At 37.2% G+C, this 25,701-nt stretch overlaps 1 protein-coding gene across 13 annotated transcripts in view; it reads left to right on the top strand.

The window, feature by feature from the left end:
* The window catches only part of MYO9A (myosin IXA), a 307,192-nt gene that overhangs the window by 124,001 nt on the left and 157,490 nt on the right, over positions 1–25,701 (top strand). For all 13 annotated transcript variants that reach the window (XM_050796252.1, XM_050796251.1, XM_050796254.1 and 10 more), the window contains 3 exons: positions 1,318–1,452; positions 12,039–12,160; positions 22,030–22,171. In XM_050796252.1, coding sequence (XP_050652209.1) covers positions 1,318–1,452; positions 12,039–12,160; positions 22,030–22,171 — 399 coding nt within the window. The remainder of the gene's footprint in view (positions 1–1,317; positions 1,453–12,038; positions 12,161–22,029; positions 22,172–25,701) is intronic.

The following is a 25,701-nucleotide window of genomic DNA, read 5'->3' as shown; positions in this document are numbered from 1 at the left end:
ATTTGTCAAATTGATATGTTTTCGAAGGGCATTATTTTAATTTTTTTAAGGGCCTAAACTTGGCAGAATTAAACAAAATAGTACAGGCTTTAAAAAAAAATCTTACTATTTATCATTCATTATATCAGTTTGCCCATTGTATCTCTTAGCACCAGTGGAGAAAAATTATTTTCATTTAACCAAAATTGTCATACAACTGTATATCTAGAATGGGTTGGGGTCATGAGAAAAGTGTTTATATGCAGGTATTAGAGCCAAATCCACAGTAAGAAGTTAGCTTATTCCTAGAAGTGAACTAGAAGAATAAACATTTGTGTTCTGTATTCTACCAAACAGCTGAAAGATTTGAATGTGGTTGACTTTAGGGAGCAGACCTTGATGAGGCAGGGATTGCTGTCTTTCGTTATAATCCTTTTAGCACTATTCAACATTTTAAACCTCATACTTTTTTTTTTAAATAAATATTTTTAACTTTATGAAACCATATGTTCTGGCTGAGTGTGGTGGCTCACGCCTGTAATCCTAGCACTTTGGGAGGCCGAGGCGGGTGGATCACCTGTACTAAGGAGTTAAATACCAGACTGGCCAACATGGTGAAACTCGTCTCTACCAAAAATACAAAAAATTAGCCAGGAGTGGTGGTGCATGCCTTGGTAAACCGAGCTGCTGGTGAGGCTGAGGCAGGAGAATCGCATGAACCCCGGTGGCAGAGGTTACGGTGAGCTGAGATCATGTCACAGTACTCCAGCCTGGGCAACAAATCGAGACTCCGTCTCAAAAAACAAACAAAAAAAAAGAAACCATACGTTCTGACATCTAGTTTCACTCAGTCTTCATGAGGCTTATAAAATATACTAGTTTGGTTCTTAACGAAGAATTCTATTTATTGGAGTGTAGAAGTCAAAATAGGAAAAATTGCATCGTCTTCTTGATATAGCCAGGAGTAACCTGCCTCTCTTGATCCTTCATTTAAATAACCTTTTGATTTCCCCATACTCTGTTTTTTTCCATTCCCTTTTAGATCTTAGGGATTTCTGAGGTTTCTTAAGATAACAGGCCATTAACCTTGCTTCACACATTTCTGTAATCTATAGATTATATGTATTAACGGTTTGGATGTATTTTTTAATTAGGACAAAAGTAAGATAAAGAGAACTGGAATACTTTTAATTCATGATATATTTTGAATACTGACCAAACACAATCCCCTGTGTACTGCTTTAGAGGAATTGAGCATTTTGTTACTCATGTTGTAGATATTTTTCGTTAAATAAATTTAAACATTACTTTTAATCAAAACTTTCTCTTGTTTTACAGACATTGTCCATTGGTGTTCTTGATATTTTTGGGTTTGAAGATTATGAAAATAACAGCTTTGAACAGTTCTGTATTAATTTTGCTAATGAACGTTTACAGCACTACTTTAATCAGCATATCTTTAAATTGGAACAAGTGAGTACCTAAATATGTATACACTTGTCCCCCCATCACACATATCTTTCAGTCATACTCATAATAATTCACTTTATTTTTTCAGACATTTTATTGATTTACATAGTATTTCTATTAAATATTGAAACGTGCCTTTACAAACAAGAATAACGATGTAAATTGGCTTGGGAAGAAATACCGTTGCCTCTTTGTATATGTAAACTCAACTGATGGGGTTAGAAATGTGTAAGATACAACAGAGTAGTCTGGTAGCTTCAATTGTTTATCATAATATCAGTTACAATATTTTATTAAAAGAATGGAAAGCACATAATAAGCATTTTAAATCTTGTCTTTCAATACAAATATTGTGGTCCACATATCATTGTAAGCAGATGACAGAGGTTTTATAGTCCCCGAAATAGATTTGCTGGCTGGGCGCGGTGGCTCACAGCGATAATCCCAGCACTTTGGGAGGTCAAGGTGGGTGGATCTCTTGAGCCCAGGAGTTAGAGACCAGCCTGGGCAGCATGGCAAAACCCTGTTTCTACAAAAAATATAAAAATTAACCAGATGGGGTATTGCATGCCAGTAGTCCCAGCTACTCAGGAGACTCAGGTGGGGGGATCACCTGAGCCTGGGAAATGTAGGTTGCAGTGAGCTGTGTTCGAGCCACTGCGTGCCAGACTGGGCAACAGAATGAGACTGTCTCAAAAAAAAACAAATTGCTTATATATGCTTATTTGATTGCACCTTTGTTGTTTTTGCAGGGGTGTATGTTTTTTAGAAATGGGTCTTCTTGCTCTGTCACCCAAGCTGAAGTACAGCGGCTTGATCTTGGCTCACTCTGTCGACCTCTGGGGCTCAAACAGTCCCCCCACTTCAGCCACTCAAGAGCTGGGACCACAGGTGCACGTCACCACGCCCAGCTAATTTTTGTTTTTATTTTTTATAGAGACAAGGTGTCACTATGTTGCTCAGAGTGGTCTCAAACTCTTAGGCTCAAGCGATCCTCCCCCCTTGACCTCCTAAAAGTGCTGGGATTTCAGGCACAAGCTACCACGCCTGGCCTTGAATGAACCTTTGAATAAAAAGATGTGTGTGTTTGTTTTGTTTTGCTTTTATTGCTGGTGTTGATTGTTTTTTTCTTTTCTTTTTTTTTCTTTCACACAGGAGTTTAGAAACAATGGTGTTGATTTTTAATTGCTACCTTGGGCTTGGTCACTGTGTGTAATGCTAAGTACAGTCAGTCAGTCCTCCTTATCTTTGGGTTTTACATCCAAGCATTCAACCCATGGCTGATACAAAGCTACTGATACAAACCTGCAAATACAGAGGGCTGACTGTACTAAGCCATTTTATATTAGAGATTTGAGCATCTGTGGATTTGGTATCCACAGGGGGTCCTGGAGCCAATCCCTCGAGGATATGGAGGGCCAACTGTATGCTTGTTTGATTGCTTTGGTCTCTTAGTTCTAGGATGGGATAGAGGAGCTTATTAACAGAATCTCAAGTCAATACAGAGTGTAGATACAAAGAAACTAGGTATGGAGAGACCAAGATGGGTAACTAGATATTTCTTATGAGAATCTCAAGATTGATTAAGTTAGTATAAAAAGAGTGTGCTTTCGGCTGGGAGCGGTGGCTCACACCTGTAATCCCAGCACTTTGGGAGGCCGAGGTGGATGGACGAGGTCAGCAGTTTGAGACCAGGCTGACCAGCATGGTGAAACCCCATCTCTACTAAAAATACAAAAATTAGCCGGGTGTGGTGGTAGGAGCCTGTAATCCCAGCTACTAAGGAGGCTGAGGCAGGAGAAACGCCTGAACCCGGGAGGCGGAGGTTGCAGTGAGCTGAGATCATGCCACTGTACTCTAGCCTGGGCGACAGAGTGAGACTCCGTCTCAAAGAAAAGAGTGGGCTTTCAGTTTCCATGAGAATTATTGGGGTAAAGGGAGGGTCAAACAAAATGTGGACTTTTTCTCCAAACTGAGGTTGAAATCAGTAATAGGTTTACATTGTACCCCAGAATTTGTGTGTGAGGACATAGGCAGACACAGGTTTCATCAAACTGAACTCAAGGGAGATGGTTAAGAATAGAGAATGAACAGAAAGACTACAGCAGCTAGCAGGTCTACAGAAAAGGGGGAGAAAAGATCTTTACATCATCAAGTCTCCCATCATTGGATCTTGTTGCTCTCTGTCTTAACTTTTTAAAAAAGTGCCTCTATTTTGCTTAAAGGACATAATGGCTGGTTAACAATAACATGACAATATTAGTCCTGGCCAACTTGATGAATGCTTAAAGTTTTAAACATACAACCTTTTAGCTAGATGCTACACTAGAGCTTTGGAAAGATAATATTGTTATAATATTAGCTAACACTTATGAGTTATGTAGTGTTATTTATCAGTCAGTACTATTTTTATTCTAGTTTTTCAGATGATGTCTAAAGCCAGTATTCAAACCTTAACACTCTGGCTGTATAATATTTTCTTTTAACCAAAAGCTAAGCTGGGATTGCCATCCATGTCTCTTGATTCAGTCCAAGACTCTTACTTAAATCATACTAAATTAATATTCTTTATCTCTTGCAGATAAATATATGTGTTAAAAGGGTGAGGGAATGCATTTTGTTGTCTGGGTTCTATATTTTACAGAGCAGAACATCAATTGCTCTGTGGATCATTAAACAGAACGTTGGTTAAGTTGCTTTTGAAAAAAGACAGGTATTCTTTATTGTAAATTGAAATTATTCTTTTCTAGAAGTCTAGATTAGACAGCCAACCAGAAGAAATGCCTTGGCCATAAATGTATTATATAAAAATAAAAAACCTTAGAGTTTATGGAAAATGTGTTCAAAACTACTTGGAAGATGGGTGATTCTCATTTACTTGCTACCCTGAATATCAGTGTTTTGGGCAATGTGGTGCAATTATGGATCAGAATCTTGTCAAGTGTCTTATTTATATGTACCTCATTGGTAACTGGTATGAAATGGGTACTCAGTGACTCAGTGATTACTTGTTAAGTTCAGTTGAGTATAAAATCAGTTAAGGTTAAAATATTTAAAAAGAAGATATAGTATCATGGGTACGTTTATAGGAAAAATCTTCAATATGATGACTGTGGTTTGGTTCTAAATTTTGTCCAAAAGGAGTACATAGGCATGTAGGATGGGAAAGAGATGTAATAATTGCCATGCAGGATGTAAATGCTGAAATCAGATATAAGGTAAAGTAGTTACACAAAGGATGAGGTTGATTGGAACTACCTGAAAGCTGCAGAAATTTTCCAGGGTTGATTCTGGTATATAGCTTCAAATAGTGAGCTGGAGCTCACTAGATTGTCAATGGGAAAATATATTTTAGGCAAAGGTAACATACACATTGTACTTAAAACTGTGGACTTACATGTCGTGCAGAGAAGATTAGAATTTTTCAGACAATGAGAAGCTATTTGAAGTATATTTAGCAGAGGACTTGAATTGGACTGAAGAGCAGTGAACTGGAAAGAAGGAGAAAAATCTATGAACTAGTTGAGGTACTGTCATGTGTCACTTAATGATGAGGATGTGTTCTGAGAAATGCATCACTGGGTGATTTTGCTGTTGCATGAACATCATCCTGTATTTACACAAACCTAGGTGGTATAGCCTACTACACACCTAGGCTATATGATATAGCCTGTTGCTCCTAGGCCACAAACCTATACAGCGTACTACACTGAATATTGTAGGCAGTTGTAACACAGTGGTAAGTATTTGTGTATCTAAATGTATCTAAACATAGAAAAGATACAGTAGAAATACAATATAAAAGATAAAAAATGGTACAGTTACATAGGCTACCTACCATGATTAGAGCTTGCAGGACTGGAAGTTACTCTGGGTGAGATGTTGGGTGAGTGGTGATAAAGGCCTAAGACATTACTGTACACACACTAGTTAGACTTTATAAACACTGTACACTTAAGTTACACTAAGTTTATTTATTTTTTTCTTTTTGTAATAATAAATTAACCTGAGCCCATTGTGATGTTTTTACTTTATAAACTTTTTTTGACTTTTTGACTTTTGTAGTAGCAATTTAAAACACAAACACATTGTATAACTGTGCAAAAATGTTTTCTCTTTATATAATTATAAGCCCTTTATTAAATTTTTTTAAAACTTTAAAAACATTTTTGTTAAAAGCAAAGACATGTACATACATATTAGCGTGTATACATACATATTACCATATTAGCATGTATACATACATATTACCATAGCATATTAGTATAGGCCTACACAGGGTCAGGATCAAGATGTCGGTAGATAATACGAATTTTTCATGAGATTAGGGATCACTGTTGTATATGCAGTTGGTCCTTGACCGAAATGTTTTTGTGTGGCACACGACTATAAAATGGGTGAGTGATTCTGAACTGAATCAAGGTAGTGGTAGAGCCTATAATGTAGACTAAGAGACAGACCCAAAGAGGTTTCTGATATTTAAAAGTACAGCTATCCCTGCATATCCACAGGGGATTGGTTTAGGGACCCCCTGCTGAAGAGTACTAAAATCCACAGATGCTCAGGTCCCTTATGTAAAATAGCACAGTATTTGCACATAATCTATACACATTCTCCAGTATACTTTAGATCATCTCCCAGTTTCTTATCCTTAATACATTGTAAATGTTATGTAAATAGTTGCTATACTGTTTCATTTCTAAGTTTATATTTTTTATTGTATTTTTTTTCTAAATATTTTTAATATGTGGTTCGTTGGATCTACAAATGTGGAATCTTTTGCAGATATGGAGGGCCAATTGTATGTTTTCTGTTATTTGTATTACTGCCCTCTTTTTTCTTTACTTGCTGAGAATTATTCTTCATTTTATTGATTCATGAGTAAATTGAACAACAGTTGTGTGCCAGGCAATGCGCTAAGCATAGAAGATAGAAAATTTACAGTGCAGGGATCTTATTTGAGGAGCTCATAATCTAGCAAGTTTTTGTTTCATCCATTTTACTTCTGTTTTGTCAGACTAGAAACTTTTGATGAACCTTACCTTGGAGAACAACCAAAAAACCTCAACAACATATATTTGAAGACATTGGAGTACCTTCAAATAAGTTTTACAGGGCCTAGACTATAAGAAAAAAATCCAGGGAAGTGAGCTCCGCATTTGGGTGCTGCCTTGTTCCTAGAGATATTTTGTTATTTTTGTAGTGTTTCTGATTCTAAAAGGGTCAGGCTTGAGAGTATGAGGAATTGAGCAGAGTTTTCTCCTGACACAAAAGTAAGGAAGAGGCCCTTGGTAATTCCTATAGGCTTTAGATTGAGATCCCCAAAGGGTTATATGTCAGACAAAAGTAAACCAGAAGTAAACCTGGCATCATATGGACTGAAGCCCATTTTAAAATCATCTCAGTTCCCAATTAGGTTAAAATAATATAAAATTTGTGGTATTCTTAGCTACCTGCCAAGAGCAAATACAATCTCCACTAGAAGAAGACATCATCCAACTGCTAAAATTATCTTTATAATTTTTCATATACAGGATCTAACACACAGTCCAAAACAGAGAGAGAGAGAGAGACAGCAACAGAGACATAAATTAGCAGGGCCTGGTGGCAGGTGCCTGCAATCTCAGCTACTCAGGAGGCTGAGGCGGGAGAATCGCTTGCACCTGGGAGGGGTTCAGGGCGGTTCCAGTGAGCCGAGATCGTAATATTGCACTCCATCCTGGGTGACAGAGCGAGACTCCATCTCAAAAAAAAAAAAAAAAGTAGAAAAATAAAAAGCAGAACTATTTAATGTTTAAATATAACTAAAATACATGACAGTAAGAGCATATAAGTTAGGAGTAAAGAGAATTTAAGATACTCTAAGATCTTTATATTAAATGCTAAGTTACAGAGAGATTATTTCTGTTAAGTTAAGGATACATGTTTTCTAGAATTGCCAAAAATAGTAAAAGAATATAAAACTTAAAAAAAATAGAGGATAAGTAAAGTAAAAATACTTAATCCAGAAGAAAGCAAGAAATAAATAAAAGGAATGCCACAAAAGTCGAAGAACAAGTAGTAAGATGTTTGATTTAATCTCACAAATATTGGTGATTACATTAAATATAATTGATTAATTGCCCCAACTAGAAGCTAAAGATTGTCAGACCGGATATAATACAAAACTAAACTAAATTGATTGTTGCTTATGAGAGACATTTTAAATATAAGTATATAGAAAGATTAAAAGTATGAGCAAAGATTTAGCAAACCTTAAGAAAAAAAGCAGTTGTAGCTATATTAATACCATATTTAAAGCATTACTAGAGATAAAAAGGAGTATTTAATAATGCTACCCTTTAGCATTATTCACTTCCTTGGGAAGTAGTATACAGTCCAAAATTTAAAAGTACCTGATAGCATAACCTCAAAATATATAAAGCAATAATGAATAAAACTCGAAGAAGAAAAATATATTTGCCATCATAGTGGAATGTTTTAACATACCATGCTGACTTGTTGATAGAATAAGTGTTGAAAAAGTTGGTAAGGATACAGAAGATTTAAAATATCTAGAAGATGAAATTAGTGCCTTTGTGGGCATCCATCACTGACTGTCCTTCAGAGCGGAATGTCAGTTTCCTGCCCTTAGGCCTGAAACCTAATCAATTAAGGATATAGAAGATTTAAACATCAAATATATAACTGATATGCATAGAACACTGCATCAACAGCTGCAGAATGCACTTTTTTTTCAAGTTTGCATGGAATATTTACAAAATTTGTTTATATCCTGAACCATAAAATGAAAGTCAGATTTCCAAAGATTGAAATGACACAGATTTTAATACCATAATAAAATTATACCTGAAATCAATAGTTAAAAAATAACTGAAAAATACCTATGTGATTAAAAATTAAGAAATATTCTAAATAGCCTAGAAGTTGAACAATTAGAAAATACATTGTACTTAATGACATGTTACATGTTACAACTGTGGGAAATGCCTAAAGCTATACTTAGAGGAACATTTCATAGCTCTTAGATTTTTATTTAAAATCAGTGATCCCTGTCAATTGGGAAGATCAGCAAACTAAACCAGAGGAAAGTAGATAAAATGAAATAATACAAATAAAAGAGGAAATTAATAAAAGTGTGAAAACAAGTATACCATGGGAGAGGATCAACCAAACCAAAAGTAATACTTTGAAAGGGCTAATAATATTGATGAACCCCTCAAGGAATTCATCTGAGAGAGAGAGAGAGAGAGAGACAGACAGACAGACAGAGGGATATAAATAACCAAAATCCCAATGATAGAGAGTATTACTCTGGATCCTACACATATTAAAAAGATAGTCGGACACATTGAATAACTTTATGTCAATAGACTTACCAAATGATACGAACAAAAGAACTTTTCAAAACTGACATAGAAGAAATAGAAAATCTGTTTCTATAACTGTTAATGAAATTGATTTTGTAATTTAAAACCTTTCTCTGAAGAACATTGCAAGCCAAGGTGGCTCCACTGGTGAATTCTACCAACATGAAAAGAAGAAATAGTATCAGTCTGACATAAACTGTTAGGTGGAATGGAAACAAAACAATTCTCAATACATTTTAGGGGGCCAGGATAATAATGATACACACATCTGTTAAGGACATTAGAAGTGGAAATTATAGGTCAGTTTCACTCATAAACACAGATACAAAAATTCTAAACAAATATTAACAAAATCCATCAATATGTACAAAAGGATAATACATTGTAACCAAAGGGAGATTTTTTTTTTCAACATGTGCTTTACATTTAACTGAAACAAGCAATTTAATCATCTGTTAATAAGGAGAAAACACAGTTATCTCTAGAGATACATAGAAAGCAGTTGATAAAACTGCGTAGCTATTCCTTTGTTTCTTTTAAAGTAGGAGTAGAAAATAATTTTCTGATAAGGGACATCTACAAAATACGTACAACTAATATCTTATTGAATGAAAAAGACTGAGTGCTTTTCCTCTGAGACTAAGAACAAGGCAATAATGTTTTATGAGAGTTTTGCTTGTTTGTTTGTTTTTAAGACAAGAGTCTCGCTCTGCAGCCCAGGGTGGAGTGCAGTGGTGCGATCATAGCTCACTGCAGACTTAATCTCCCAGGCTCAAGAGATCATCTTGCCTCAGCCTCCCAAGTAGCTGGGACTACAGGTGCATACCACCATGCTCAGCTAATTTTTTTCTTTAATTTTGTAGAGTCAGGGTCTCAATATGTTGTCCCGGTTAGTCTCAAACTCATGGCCTCAAGTGATCCTCCCAACTAGGCCTCCCAAAGCATTGGGATTACAGGTGTGAGACACTGTGCCCAGCCAAGTTTTTATCATGAACACAAGCACGTCATACAAGGGGAAATCCAAATGGGCAGTAAATATAGGGAAATGTTTTTTCTTTGTTATTTATTCATCAGGGAAATCAAAACTAAAATCACAATGAGATACCAGTAGGCATTCACCAAAATGACTAAAATGAAAAAGACAAGACAATACGAGTATTGGAGAGAGATGTCTATAGGGACATACACTGGGGTGGGTATGTAAATTGCCACAACCACTTCAGAGTGCTGTTTGGTAGTATCTGCTGTGGTTAAACATGTAGTTTATAGTCCTGTGTTTTCACTGAAAAAGTAGGTATAAATGTACACCAAAAATTTTGTGCAGAAATGGTTGTAAGACATTATTTTTAATGACCAGATATTAGAATTAAGAGCAGTGTCTATCAGTAGTAGAGTGGGACTTGACTTGTGCCTATAATCCCGGTGTTGTGGGAGGATTGCTTGAAATTGCTTGAGGCCAGGAGTTCAAGACCAGCCTGGGCAACAAAGAGAGATCCTGTCTCTTAAAAAAAAAAAGAAAAAAGTAGAATGGGTGAACAAGTTATTGTATGCAGATACAATGGAATACTCTATAGCAGTGATTCTCAAAGTTTATTCCTTCTCTCTCCTCAATAGAACCTTTTTAGAAATGAAAATTCTAAGTACTCTATACCTACTTATGCAGAAATTCTGGGGATGGAGTCCCAATACTCTGTGTTTTAACAAGCTCTTCATATGATTCCGTTGTACATTAAAGTTTTGGAACTAATGCTTTGTAGCAGAGTTTGGCACACTTTTTCTATAAGGGCCAGATCTTTTAAGGTTTTTTGGGCCATATGTCTCAACTCAGCTGTTACATTGAGAAGGTAGCCACAGACAATATGTAGCTGAGTGATTGTGTTGTTTCACAATGCAATTAAAATGAATGAACTTTAGGTATATCCAACAAAATGGATGTGTCTCTGAAACATTAGTTGAGTGAAAAAAGAAAAGAGAGAGACAAAATGAATATGTGTTATGTGATTCCATTTAGATACTGTTTATAAATAGGGGAATCTTATTAATTGTATTAGAAGCTAACTTTAGGTAGGAGAGTTTGGATAGTCCTTGGGAAGAGATGATGAGGAGGACTTTTGGACTTCCAGTAATGCCTATAAAAATCATTATGCTCATACTATCTAGTGTGTATATTTTTCATGCTGCAAAAAATTGGGGGAAATCCCTTTCTTACTACCATTTGAGAGTGACCTTTATATGACAATTTCTTACATGTGAAATTGTTAATTAAAATAAAAGAATTAAGTATTTACCTTTCCTAGTTAGGGTAACTATAGTTTATGTTAGGGTTCATTCTTCTTTACTGGATAATAATGAATACAGAAAGAATGATGAAATTTCAAAATCAAAAAGAGCAACAAAAAAGAAGTTCAAAATCACTATTTGCAGATTGGTAGTTGACTTGTGCAAGTACTGTAAGTGAATGCTAAAAAATTAGGTACATGGGATATTTTAGTTGATGCCCAAATATCACTACAGTGCAGAGACATATCTTCTTTACATTCTCAGGTGCATTTTTCCTGAAAAAAACCATCTAAAAAGTAAAAGTATCACAGGGATGAGTAAAAGAATATATCTCAGTACAGGAAAGAATAAGAAAAAATGGAGTGCTTTGTAAGATGATTTTAAGTAGTTACTCAAGACCTGAACCTCAAGTTTTTTAACCCTAGAATTCAAAACCTTTTCTTAAAAAAAAAAAAATGTCCTAAGGATTTTATTTTGCCAAAGTTAAGTGTGTATGAATTCCATATAATTACTGGAGGGTGATGGGGTCCCACTTTTCCCAGAAATTGTTTCATAAAATTCATTGTTGATAATCTAGGAAATATAGTCCTTTTTGATGACTTAAAGTCATGTGGGAGATACTAGCCTTCTTTCTTCATTGTATGTATTTACTTAGTGGAGTCATCAGATAGTAAGACTAAAACAAATCTAGCCCTACATTTTGATTAGAATGAACTCAGAACTAGGATTCTAACAAATTTTGTGGTGTGTCCTTTTAAGAGAAAACAAATACATTGTATTAAGATTTATACAACTGAAATTATACATTCTTTCGTTGTGTGGATTGGTGATTTTTTAAAAGCTTAGAATTTTAAGCAGGGTAAAAGCTTTTCAGTATATATTATATACCTGTTTTCTGCAAGATGAATAAATTGTTATTTTGTTTTTTGGTTTTTCTAGGAGGAATATAGAACTGAAGGTATCAGCTGGCACAACATAGATTACATTGATAATACCTGCTGTATAAATCTTATTAGCAAAAAACCAACAGGACTGCTTCATCTTTTGGATGAAGAAAGCAAGTGAGTGTGACTCTTTTCAATTTTGTTATTGGCTGTTTTGGCTTTTTATGTCCTTTTAAGTTTAAACCTTTTTCTTACATTACCAAATAAAGAGCCAATTTTGTGTGTGTGTGTGTGTGTACACAATTTTTTTTATATCTGTGTGTTTCTAGATAATTAGGATGGACTTCATTACTTGAATTCATTTTTTTCTTAATTTCTTCTATATTTGTTCTAAACACATTGATGTCAGACTTGTTGAATTTTTTTTTTTGGTTACATGTTTCTTTCTTTGTAAATTGAGCTTCACGTATGAGATGTGTTTGCAGTTTTCATGTTCAGCGGAAAAGAATATCGTGATAGGCTGAACGTGGTGGCTTATGTCTGTAAACTCCTGACTTTGGGATGCCAAGGCGGGAGGATCACTTGAGGACAGAAGTTTGAGACCAGCCTGGCCAACATGGTGAAATCCTGTCTGTGCTGAAAATACAAAAATTAGCTGGGCATGGTAGTGCAGGCCTATAATCCCAGCTACTCAGGAGTCTGAGGCATGAGAATCGCTTGAACCCAGGAGATAGAAGTTGCAGTGAGCCAAGATGGTGCCACTGCACTATAGTCCAGCCTGGGCAACAGAGCAAGACTTTGTCTCCGAAAAAACAGAAAAAAGAATATTATGGTAAATTAGTAATGTCTACCATGATCGTGCAGTGTAAGTGGCAACATCTGCCAGTTATTTACTATTCCTTGTCAGCACTGTTCAGTGTAACTGAGTTAAATATATGCTTCAGAAATAATGCTTTATGTAGCATTCTTCAGAGTATTCTCAACAATCTATAAAATGTAGTTGATTATCCTAAGAGATGGCAAATCTAGATTTGGAGAAACTGAGATGAGGAGGTTGTGAAGTTTTTATGACTTTTTAGTAAAAAATTTAGAAATTGAATTTGTTTACCTGATTTCTAGTTTAATTTGATACTCATTATAACAGGATAGAAAGTATTAAAGATTTACTATTAGAGGTAAGATGATTGTGTAAGGTGGTAGAATAAAAAACTAACAGAAAGAAGACTGCTAACAGTTTAGTGTCACTCTGACCTACTCTATCACTAGTCAACTTCCATTAATCTAAAGAAATTAAAATGTTGTTAACACAAGTAAAAAGTACCTTAATTTTCTGTCCAGAGTTTTGTACAAGTTTCTTGCATTACTCTGTGTGCCCCAACATAATTATTATCTCATAAAATTGTAAGGTTTGTAATTCACTGTTTGTATACCTTACCTCTGGTATATGTTTATTTGGGAAGGCTTTATAGGTGATTTTGATATTCAGTGTTGAGAACCATTGTGGTTGATAATGGAATGATAAGCACTTTTTTTTGTTCGGGGAATTTTATAGTAACAAAAAAAACATTTAAGAAACAATCCAAGAGAAAAGATTATATAGGTAGGAAATGGGGGACCTGAGATTCAAACCTGTCAAGTATTTCTGACTAATAAACTTGTGCTTTGAAGTATTACATTGCTTCCCTGTAATATTTAGGTGTTAGAGTCAGAAGTCCAGGATTTGTATCCCATTTCTATTAACTACTGTTACAGAAAAACTCTCAAACCATGTTTTTCCTCTGCTCTCACACCACAGTAATAAACACAGAAGACTTCTGTGACCAAATATGTGGGGTTTTTTCCCCCACTAACAAGCAGTAGACACCAGCTGGGTATCCTCTATTCACATTTGACACTATCTACCTGGAGGTAGCATCAGATCCCACAGATCGAGGGCTCAGTCCCCAAAACTGCACCCCACCCCGCCTTCAGATACCAGCCAATAACCCATGCTTCCAGAACTTCTGACCAACCAGCTTCTCCTTGAGTTCATTTAATTTGCCCGAGCAGCTTGCAAAACTCAGGGAAAACGAAACAGTGAGGAGATGCATAGGATGAGGGAAGGAGCACAGAGCCTCCATGTCCTCCCTGGGTGTACCACCCTCTAGGAACTCCCACATGTTCAGCTATTCAGAAGCTTTCCGAATGCTCTTTTTGGGGTTTTTATGGAGGCTTCATTACATAGGCATTATTGACAACTGTGTAGAAATGTGATTGGAAAAAAAGTATGATCTCATACTAATAGACTGAGTGGGAAACCCAGTGAGGCCTGTTTGTCTAGATTCTTCTTGGCCTCTCTGTGCAGCATTCTTTTCTTTAGAGTATGGGGCGGGACCCTTTCTGGAATGAGGATCTTTTGCTGCACAATCAGATTCGAGACCTTCCTTGGGCAGGTAAAAGGAAGACAGGAGAAAGTTAGAGAGAAAGATTCTGTTTCCTGCAGCTTGCTCTTGTGACCTGCTCCTGAGACCTAAAGCACCCCAACATTATAACAAAAGAGTACACCAAGGGCTATGGTAGTTAATAAGCCAGGAACCATGGATGAAAACCTACACACACACACACACACACACACACACACACAAAAATAAAAGATAAAATCATGTCACAGGCCACGCCCTGGCTTTCAAACATGGATCCTTTACATCATCAAAAGAATATACAACTCAAACATACTGCTGCATTACTAGACTCCCATTCAGTCATTAGTAATTAGTCCAGTTCATTATCATATTGTATGAATATGTGTCCCAGGGAGAGACCACTCAAGTTTGCAGACTTCCTTTCAATCTTGTCAGATTCTAGAAGCAGGAGCGGTCTCCGCAAACATACAACTTTTACCTTTCGAACATCTCTTATAACTGAGCTAAAAGACAATGTCATCTCTTGCTCTGAGCTTCTTTAAATGTGTTAATGTAATGTTAGATTTCCCTCAATGTATAACCCATTTATTCATATCTTTACCCTCAGCTACTATTCCTCCTCTCCATTCTTCCAAACTTTTCCTCCTTTGGAAGGCACATTAAGAATTGCCACTGTGCTGGTGGTTAGAATGCAAACAGCAATTCTGGTCTAGCAAGTACCTCCTCCTCAGTACCACTCCCCTTTAGATAGGGTAAATTACATGGATGCAGAACTAGTGAGCTGTTTTTATGGCCAGGAAAAATAGTTGCTTTCACTCTTAGCCCCAATTTTGCTAGATAGAGTGAAAGTACAACCCATCACCATCATGCCCTTAGGAATTTTGACTTAAGGTTTAAAAATGTAGTTACAGCCGGGCGCGGTGGCTCAAGCCTGTAATCCCAGCACTTTGGGAGGCCGAGACGGGCGGATCACGAGGTCAGGAGATCGAGACCATCCTGGCTAACACGGTGAAACCCCGTCTCTACTAAAAATACAAAAACTTAGCCGGGCGAGGGGGCAGGCGCCTGTAGTCCCAGCTACTCGGGAGGCTGAGGCAGGAGAATGGCGTGAACCCGGGAGGCGGAGCTTGCAGTGAGCTGAGATCCGGCCACTGTACTCCAGCCTGGGCTACAGAGCAAGACTCCGTCTCAAAAAAAAAAAAAAAAAAAAAAAAAAGTAGTTACAGTTTCTTGCTTAGAAATCATCCCTGCTTCCAGCGCTTGCAGTTGCAGCCCTGGTCCTAGGACCACTGCATCTGGTAGGGGAGAGAAAAAAGTTTTTTCTTTTTGAGGTCATCTGGGGAAGAAAAAAATTATAGTTGTTATTCCGGTGTACTCCTCCCTTGGCAAGAATTGGATAGTTATACCGGCATCTTCCCCAACCCCTCTTTCCCAGATGAACCAGGAAAATAAGAAAAATCTAAGGGGATGCTCCTTTAGTCCCACTAATGTTGAGTGTGAGCACACACTCATGAAAGTGTGCAAGCCAGCCCTTCATTCTTTTATCTTCCCCTGTTTTAGACAACCAGTGTTTTAATTGCCCATTCTGCTTCTTCATCAAACTGTTACTCTGAGGAGGATTTTTTTTCCCTTTGTTGGACATCGTAGGCTATACAATGTGTTTCTCATTCTGAAAAGATGATGGTTGTCCAAATCCGTGCAATATTTTCTGTTTTTTGTTTGTTTGTTTTTTGTTTTTTAAATGGCACTTTGAGCATTTGCATCTTCCACTGGGTAAGGAAAGCTCACTTCAGAGTCAATGACTATTCGTGTCAAGACCCATTTGTAGTCCCCCAGGGTTACCAGCATCGGTCTCACTTACCATCTACATTCAGGGTCTTCCCACCAGGGAAACTGCCACATAGCCATTGGAAGTCTCAGACTCTCTTGCTGACAAACAGAACAGTTCTTACTGGCATTTTGTGCTTGAGAGAAGGTGCAAGAGGACTGTCTAGATTTAGCCCTTCTCAGTACTGCTGTAGTACCCCCATATCTGCTCATTTAATGGACCTATGTAGAAGGGACCCCCTTAACTATAGCATTTACTGTAACCCCATAAATAGATAACAGACACATTCATTGGGCGAATATCCTTATCATCATAAAGCTAGTCTTACGTAGCTTGCATATGAAGCATATCAGCTGCTTCATCTGGGTGGTTCTGCTTGGCATTTCTCGGGAGAGTTGGGCAATCCTCCTTCCTAGAGTAAAAAGATCATACAGTGGCTTTTATCCAGTCCACTATGCTGGCTGTTCCCTTGGGAATAACCTCCTTTGTGTCTCAATCATGTATAGATGTCTGAGATTGCTTTAGTAGTGAGCTGTGTGTCCTACATCAACCCAAACATGTTTTCCACTGTAGCATTTAAAACCAGAGCTACTTCTCCTAATGTAGTTACTCTCATAATCCATTTTAGTAAAGATTCTTTAGGAAGCTAATGATATCAATCTACAAAATGGAACTATTCCTTCACACTATGCCCTCCAGTTTCTGTAGTTACTTCGTTTTGCCCTTCTTCCACATTGACTGCCTTCTTGGTAACCACATGTCTCAGAGGTACTTTGTTGTCCCTGCACAATTCTGTCCTTGGAGGGTGTCTTTGAGGCTAGCAGCCTGAGCTCAAACAGACTAAGATCTGAGCTTGATCCAGCTTCAAGGACCAACACAGTACTTTCTTTAAATTTCATTTTAGCTATTATAAATAACAATAATTAAGGGATTATTTATTTATAATAGCTAGTTTTATGGCTGTTTATTTATAACAGCCAGTTCATTTTTTCTTATTAGTTTGCATTTCCTTATGCAGCCAGTGAACCAGTTCCCCAGGAGTTGGAACCATCTCTAAATTCCACTGATTACTTTTACCTTTAATAACTGAGCATAGCAACTATGGCTTCATACCTTGGGTGACCGTGTGGCCACACCAGAACAAAGGTTTCTCATCTTCTACCCTTTTATCCTTTTTCTTCCCAAACCACATGTTTCAGTGAGCCAGGGCCTTTTTAGCAAATCTCACTTCTCTGACACCAGTTATTTGGGAAAAACATTAAAACCATGTTTTCCTCTGCTCGCACACCATAACAGTCAACATGAAGACATCTGTGACCAAATGTGTGTGGGGTTTTCCCCACCAGCAAGCAGTGGACACCAACTGGGTATCCTCTAATTCAGATTTGATACTATCTACCTGGAGCTAGCATCAAATCCCACAGATCGAGGACTCAGTCCCCAAAACTGCACCGCACCCCACCTTCAGACACCAGTGAATAGTCTACTCTTCCAGAACTTCTGACCAACCAGCTTCTCCTTGAGTTCAATTAATTTGCTGGAGTGGCTTGCAGAACTCAGGGAAACACTTACTTAGATTTACCCCAGTGTATTATAAAGGATATTGCAAAGGATACAATGAAAAGATGTGTAGGGCAAGGTATGGGGGAAGGAGTAGAGAGTCTCCATGTCCTTCTTGGGTACTCTACCTTCGAGGAACACCCATATGTTCAGCTATCTGGAAGCTCTCCAAGTGCTGTCCTTTTGGGTTTTTATGGAGGCTTCATTACATAGGCATTATTGACAATGGTGTAGAAATGTGATTGGACAAAAGAACATGATCTTATACTGATAGACTGAGTGGGAAACCCAGCAAGGCCTGTCTGTCCAGATTCTTCTTGGCTTCTTGTGCAGCATTTTTTCCTTCAGAATATGGAGAGGAGGGACCCTTTCTGGAATGAGGGTCTTTTAATCTGCAGTCATATTTGAGGCCTCCCTTGGGCAGGTAAAAGGGGAACAGAAGAAGGTTAGAGAGAGAGATTCTGTTTCCTGAGGCCTAATGCACCCCAACATTATAACAGAAGACTCCATCAAGGGCTGTGGGAGTTATGAGCCAGGAGCCATGGATGAAAACATATATGTATATAATTGTAGTATCACAACTGTATATATCAAAACTACTCTTGGCAGATCTCATAATATCCTTAGTCCTCAGTTTTCTTACATGCAAAAGGCAAATGACAGTGATAAATGTTGATGTTCTGTCCTATATATCTTAAGGTGTTTGTAAACAGCAACTGAGGTAGTAGAATTACTTTCCTTTTTTTTTTTTTTTTTTTTTTTTTTTTTGAGACAGGGTCTTGCTCTGTAGCTCAGGCTGGAATGCCGTGGTGCGGTTATGGCTCACTGAAGCCTTGAATTTATGGGCTTGAGTGATCTTCTCGCCTCAGCCTCCTGAGTAGCTGGGACTACAGGCACGTACCACCACATCTGGCTAATTTTAAAATGTTTTTTTAGATACAAGGACTCAACTTTGTTGCCCAGGCTGGTCTCAAACTCCTGGACTCAAGCTGTCCTCCCACCTTAGCCTCCCAAAGTGCTGGGATTACAGATGAGAATCACTGTGCCTGTCCTGTCATTCTTTAAACAAAATTTCATTGAATGCACATCTTATTATACAAAGACTATAATTTCCTGACCAGTTGCTACTTCACATAGATTTTAACCCAATAATGAGAATGTCACTTCTTTTTTTTTGTTTGTTTGTTTTTTTTGTTTTTTTGAGACAGAGTCTTGCTCTGTCGTGCAGGCTGGAGTGCAGTGGTGCAATCTCGGTTCACTGCAAGCTCCGCTTCCCGGGTTCACGCCATTCTCCTGCCTCAGCCTCCCAAGCAGCTGGGACAGGTGCCCACCCCCACGCCCGGCTAATTTTTTTTGTATTTTTTTAGTAGAGATGCAGTTTCACTGTGTTAGCCAGGATGGTCTCTGTCTCCTGACCTTGTGATCCACCCGCCTCGGCCTCCCAAAGTGCTGGGGATTACAGGCATGAGCCGCCAAGCCTGGCCGAGAATGTCACTTCTTTGCTATGACCTGAAAGCTACTGGGGTTAAGCCATGTGGCCATAAATTTCAGGGAGATAAATTCTGGCTCAATAAAATGAAGAACTTTATAATTATTAGAGCTGATTGGCAGCTGCTTTAACAATTAATATAATTTCCTATTATTATAATTACTTTGCATCATCTGTCAGCATATTGTTGTGGGTAGGATACTAGACTGAATAACCTTTTTATGAGTCAGTCCTGTAGTTATTACCTGTCCTGGTAAAGAATCTCTGTGCTTTAACATTCCAGAAGATGCAAAGGCATGAAATATTTTTTCTCTGCCATTTACGTGTAAAAAAACTAGATTGAAAATAAGTTAGTCACATGTGGGAAGAACTATTTTGGGACTTACCTTGAGTATTTTTTCTCTAAAAATATTTTTTATAGGGAATATATAATGTCAAATATATCCTTAACTGTGTTCTTCATGCAATGTGTTTGTAGTGCTCTAGGTGTATGGGTTTAGAATCAGAGGTCTTGGTTTAGCCTTTCTCTCCTACTTAATGGCTATATGATATGGGGCAGGTTACTTAAGCGAGATTCTGTAGGATGTAGGGTGGCATTGAGGAAGGAGGAATATTGTGTCAGATTTAGATATGAATAGGATGTTAGGAATATTATCAATCTTCCCATAGTATTGAAAGTGTCATCTTCTATCAGCAGCAGTGGACCACTTTGATTCTTGTTAGAAATGTAGAATCTCAAGCTTTCATTCCAGATCTGTTGAATCAGTCTACATTTTCACAGTGACTGAAGTTAGGATTAGAGCATTCATTTAGGGCAGCATTTTGTGAATCTTGTCTGCTTATAAGAATTACCTTGGGACTTTGTAAATACCACTGATGCTAGGTCATCCACCTAATCAAGTCAGAATTGCAGTAGGTGGGGTCCAGGCATTGGTAGTTTTCAAATCTCCAGAAGTTCTCCTGACACTACCCTGCCAGACAGTCTTTGGGGAACACTAGGTTAAGAGCTTTGATATGAGCAATAACGAATGATTTTCTTTTGTTCCTTTTTTTTTTTTTTTTTGTGGCCTGGTAATATAATGGGTATCCATAAATGTCTGTTGAATACAGGAACTTTCCATTGTTTTTAGTTTCAAGTAAAGACTGTTTTCTTGTCTGTCTTCCTTCCTTTGAAAATTTCTATTATCCATTTAAGAGTAAGAGAAAATATATCGTAAGCTTTTCAATTACTCAGATGATTAGAAGGCAAATAAACCTTGACCTAGAGATGATGAAGTGAGCATCCTGCCTTAAGAGAGGCACACTGCTGTGAAGTAGTGAGACATAGGTTTGCAGAGGTTGAGTTGGCCTCTGCTTAGGAGCTTGGAGTCAAGTCTTTTTGCTTTGGTGATCTATGCATTTCGGAGCAGAAGGGAAACATGATTAAAGCAATATTATAGGAAAATTTATTTTGATAATATGCTTTGGTGACTTGAAAGAAGATTAGTGAGACTGTTAATAGGAGCTGTGCTGTTGTCTCTGTTTGAAATAGTAAGTTATATTCCATTGTAAAATGGCTTTAAAGTTTTGGAGTGAGCTAGACGGTGGAGATGTTTTAGGAAGAGATATTATTTGAATACAAAAGCAGGCCAAGGTGACCAGGAAAATATCAGTGTTGGCAACATAAAGTCGATAATGTTTGTTTAATCCCTAGAGGATGCCTGCTGTTGCTAGATGTTTTTACTAGTTTTATTTAATTCTACTGGCACTGTGATAACTGTTATCTCATTTTGTGGGTTATAAGACCCCTTCTCAAAGAAGGTTGCCTAGTTTGCCCCAGGTCACTGATAGAATGAGTAATCTAAACTATGATTATCTGATGCCAAAGGCCATTCTCTGTATGGTTTGCAGTGCATACTGTGTAATTAACTATGTTTGTTGTAATTTTGGAATGATTTTTGCACGTTAGATTTGTATTAAGCAACTTTACAACATCATGTCACATTATTTTTCATATTTCAGCTACCGTTAAATGAAGCTATTTTCTGAAACTTTCTTTCTCCTTTTTTGTCAATGATATTTTCTCTATTTGAAACTCTTCCCAGCCTTTAACATCACAATCTTAACACCTCCTATGTCCTGTGTGAACCTTTTCATTATTTACACCATTAATAATTTTTTCCTCTTTTGAACTTTTGTATTTCCATATTTCCTATTATACAATTAAATAATAGATATTTTTTGTGTGATCCCTGGATATTAAGTGCTCAATTGATCAATACAGTCAATGAGTACAAATAATAATTGGTATAGTAAAAAAACGGCTACTTATTTATGCATGAAGGAATAGGAAGTCAAATAATTTTTATGGACTTTTAGGACCTATAAGAATCGAGATATTATTCTCTTATTTGGAAGTTGTTGGCCCCAAAGAGTATATGATTTGGATTTTATTTTCCTTTGGGTTTTACAGTAGTTCAGAACAATGCAATCTAAGCTAAATATGTGATGAGTTAGTTTCTTGGTACTGCTACTTGCAAAGTATGAGTATAGGCAAATCATAATTTTTTATCCCTCATCTGTAAAATAGTAATACCAATATTTATTATTACTTTTTAGCTTGTTATGAGAATCAGATTAGATAATATAGGTGAAAACTTTTGTAAACTGCTTTATGTGTAAGATGACAATGTAATTATAATGTACTTTGAAAAGGACTGTACTAATTACCATATCTTTCTCATCTTTCTGTAGTGTTATTTTTTCTTTTTTCTTTTTTTAAATTCAGCTTTCCACAGGCTACAAATCAAACATTGCTAGACAAGTTTAAGCATCAACATGAAGATAATTCTTACATCGAATTTCCAGCCGTGATGGAGCCTGCTTTCATTATAAAACATTATGCTGGAAAAGTAAAATATGGGGTAAAGGTCAGTAAATTTCTCACTGAATATGCTTACAGGGCAGAGATGAGTTCTTAACTATGAGACTGTCCCTAGCACATTGCCCTCTTTGTAGTTTGTGGAGGCTTTTGATCAGTAATAACTGGAGATACTTTATAAGGATACTATTAAAACTTAGATTCTGCTTTTCAGCACGTTACTGTCTTAGGTAAGGTAATATTTCTGTTGGTTTCTGCCTGAAGATAAACCTGATGTTGTCAGTCGATCCCGATAAACTTTTTAGATCTGAAAGAATAGATTGTATCTCTATGTCTCAAGCTCACTGGTTTATCCACATAACTTGTTGAATTTTTCCCTTCTCTGCACTCATAAGGTCTTCATGTCTCTATTCACCATTAGGGATTTGTGAGTTTGTACTTTTCATGAATATATTGAAACCCTTAACTTTTGTGGAGTGGAATCTTCATAATTTTGTCCATTTCTTGTGTAATTTGTGAGTCTGTGATTCTTCAACTACTTGATGTTTAAGCCTGCTATTTAAGGCATTTAATTTCCCAGGTAAGGCAGCTGATGATATGGAGAATAGTGGAATTAAATGTTTTCTCCTGGGTCTTGAGTTGAGTGTCTTAAGATCATTTATTCATCCATTTTTTGATTTATTTAAGAAGTATTTGTTGAACACAGAACATGTATCAGACTCTGTGCTTGGTGTTTGGAATGGATCTAATGATAAACTAGACAGATGTATTCCTGATTCTCTATACACATATTCATACATATGTGCATACATACATATTGTGTGTGCATATATATGTGTATCTATTTATATGACATAGATAAATGGGCTATGTGTTATAAATAAGTGAATGGGTCCTATGAGAGAAAGTAGTAGTGGATTTTGAATTTGTGAATTCATGAACACCTCTCTAAGAAACTTAAATTTTGAGAGATGACCTGAAATAAATGTTACCTTGATGAGGAGTTCGGATGATGAATATTATAGGCCATGAGATAGGAAAGAGTTTGATTTGGTGAAATAATTGAAAACAGGTAAGTGCTATTGGATTATGATGAACTAAGGAGAGTAACATGAAATGAACTTAGAGAATAGACGGGGTTATTGTTCAGGGCTTGTAAGCCAAGTTGAGTTTGGCTTTTATAAAAATTAGTGGCACTGTGATATTATTTTAAGCAGAGGATATGACTTATGTTTTTAAAAGATTGCATTGATTACCTTGAGGAGAAGGGATAGCAGAGGGTACGAGTGGAATCTGGGAGATGAGTTAAGTCGCTTTTTTTTTAATTGAAGTGAAATGTTGAGGTAAACTGAAGCACTGGAGTGGCAGTAGAGGTTGTGGGGGATCCAGGTGATTATGAGATATATTTCTGGGGGTAAATCATCCACGAACTTTATTGATGGACTCTCAATGAGTAAGTGACCTCTGGCTAGAGCTGATGGGTACTTTGTAGGTACCGTTTCCAAAGATGGAAGATACTGAGAGGAATGGATTTTAGAAGAGAAATTAAGACTATAGCTTAAAAAGTAAAACAAAAGAAAAGCTTGACCTATAGAAAAACTTGAGGATATTGTGTATAAAGTGCACAAATAAAGTGTTTAAATTTCTTTCATACCCCTTCCCAATCAACTCCCCTCAGAGATTACCACTACCGTAATTTTTATCATTCTTAATTTTATTTTTAATTAAATTTCAGATAAATAGAATCATACACACACACACACACACACACACACACACACACGCCTGGGATATTCATCCACATTATCAGATAGGTTGAAAGTAAAAAGATGGAGAAAGGATAAAAGCTGGTGTATATTATTTCAGGCCAGGCCAGGCATGGTGGCTCACACCTGTAATCCCAGCACTTTGGGAGGCCAAGGTGGGTGGATCATTTGAGGTCAGAAGTCTGAGACTAGCCTGGCCAATGTGGTGAAACCACATCTCTACTAAAAATACAAAAATTAGCCAGGCATGGTGGTGCATGCCTGTAATCCCAGCTGCTGAGGAGGCTGAGGTAGGAGAAGTGCTTGAACCTGGGAGGAGCCGAGATAGTTGCCACTGCACTCCAGCCTGGGAAAGAGAGTGAGACTTGTCTCAAAAAAAAAAAAAAAAAAAAAAAAAAAAAAAAAAAAAAAAAGAAATCGTAGGACAAAATAGACTTTAAGACCAGAAATATTACTAGAGATACAACGGGACATATTATAATGATAAAAGGGGTCAGTTCAACAGGAAAACATAATCACTAAATGTTTTTTGTTTTTTGTTTTTTTTTTTGAGATGGAGTCTCATTTCGCTCTTTCGCCAGGCTGAAGTGAAGTGGTGTGATCTCGGCTCACTGCAACCTCCGCCCTCCAGGTTCAAGCGATTCTTCACCTCCTGAGTAGCTGGGATTAGAGGTGCACTCCACCACTTCCAGCTAATTTTTGTATTTTTAGTAGAGGCGAGGTTTCACTATGTTGGCCAGGCTGGTCTCGAACTTCTGACCTCAGTTGATCCACCCTCCTTGGCCTCCCAAAGTGCTAGGCTTACAGTCATGAGCCACTACGCCTGGCCAGTCACTTGATGTTATATGTAGTTAATGACTGATTCAAAATATGTAAAGGAAAAGGAAAGCAAAAGTAGACCTAGATAAGTCCACCATCATAATTGTAGATTTCTTTTTCTCAACATTTTTCTAAGGAAAAAGAAAAACACGTAAAAAAGAAGAAAAAATTGTGGATTTTAACACATCTCTCTTAGTAACTCACAGAACAAGCAACACGAAATCAAACAACATTGTTAAACAGCTGACCTAATTAGCATATCATAAAGATAACTTAGAAAATCATTGGATATTTAGAAATTAAACAAAACTCTTCTGAATAACCCATGATTCAAAAAAGAAATGACAATATAAATTACTTTCAATAAATTATTAAAATTATGATATTTTATACTGAACATTAATGAAATGCAGCATATCAGAAACTTGTAGGATACAGTTAAAGCAATGAATGTAGGAAAATTTATAAATTTAAATGCATATGTTGCAAGAGTTGAAAAGTGGTTATCTAAACTTTTTTTTTTTTTTTGAGACAAGAATCTTGTTCTGTCACCCAGGCTGGAGTGCAGTGGTGCGATCTTGGCTTACTGCAACCACTGCCACCCAGGTTCAAGCAATTCTCGTTCCTCAGCCTCCCGAGTAGCTGGGACTACAGGCTTGTGCCACCATGCCTGGCTAATTTTTGTTTTTTAGTTTTTTTTTGAGATAGAGTCTTACTCTTTCGCCAGGCTGGAATGCAGTGGCGTGATCTCGGCTCACTGCAACCTCCGCCTCCTGGGTTCAAGTGATTCTCCTGCCTCAGCCTTCTGAGTAGCTGGAATTACAGGCGCACGCCACCACGCCCAGCTAATTTTTTTTTTTCTAGTAGAGATGGGGTCTCACCATGTTGGCCAGGATGGTCTCAATCTCTTCACCTCGTGATCCGCCCACCTTGGCCACCCAAAGTGCTGGGATTACAGACATGAGCCATCGCACCCGGCCAATTTTTGTATTTT

The sequence above is a fragment of the Macaca thibetana genome, chromosome 7 (assembly GCF_024542745.1).
Source record: "Macaca thibetana thibetana isolate TM-01 chromosome 7, ASM2454274v1, whole genome shotgun sequence".
In the NCBI taxonomy this organism is placed as follows: Eukaryota; Metazoa; Chordata; class Mammalia; order Primates; family Cercopithecidae; genus Macaca; species Macaca thibetana.
Note: the sequence above shows the minus strand (reverse complement) of the source record. Positions and strands in the feature narration are given on the sequence as shown.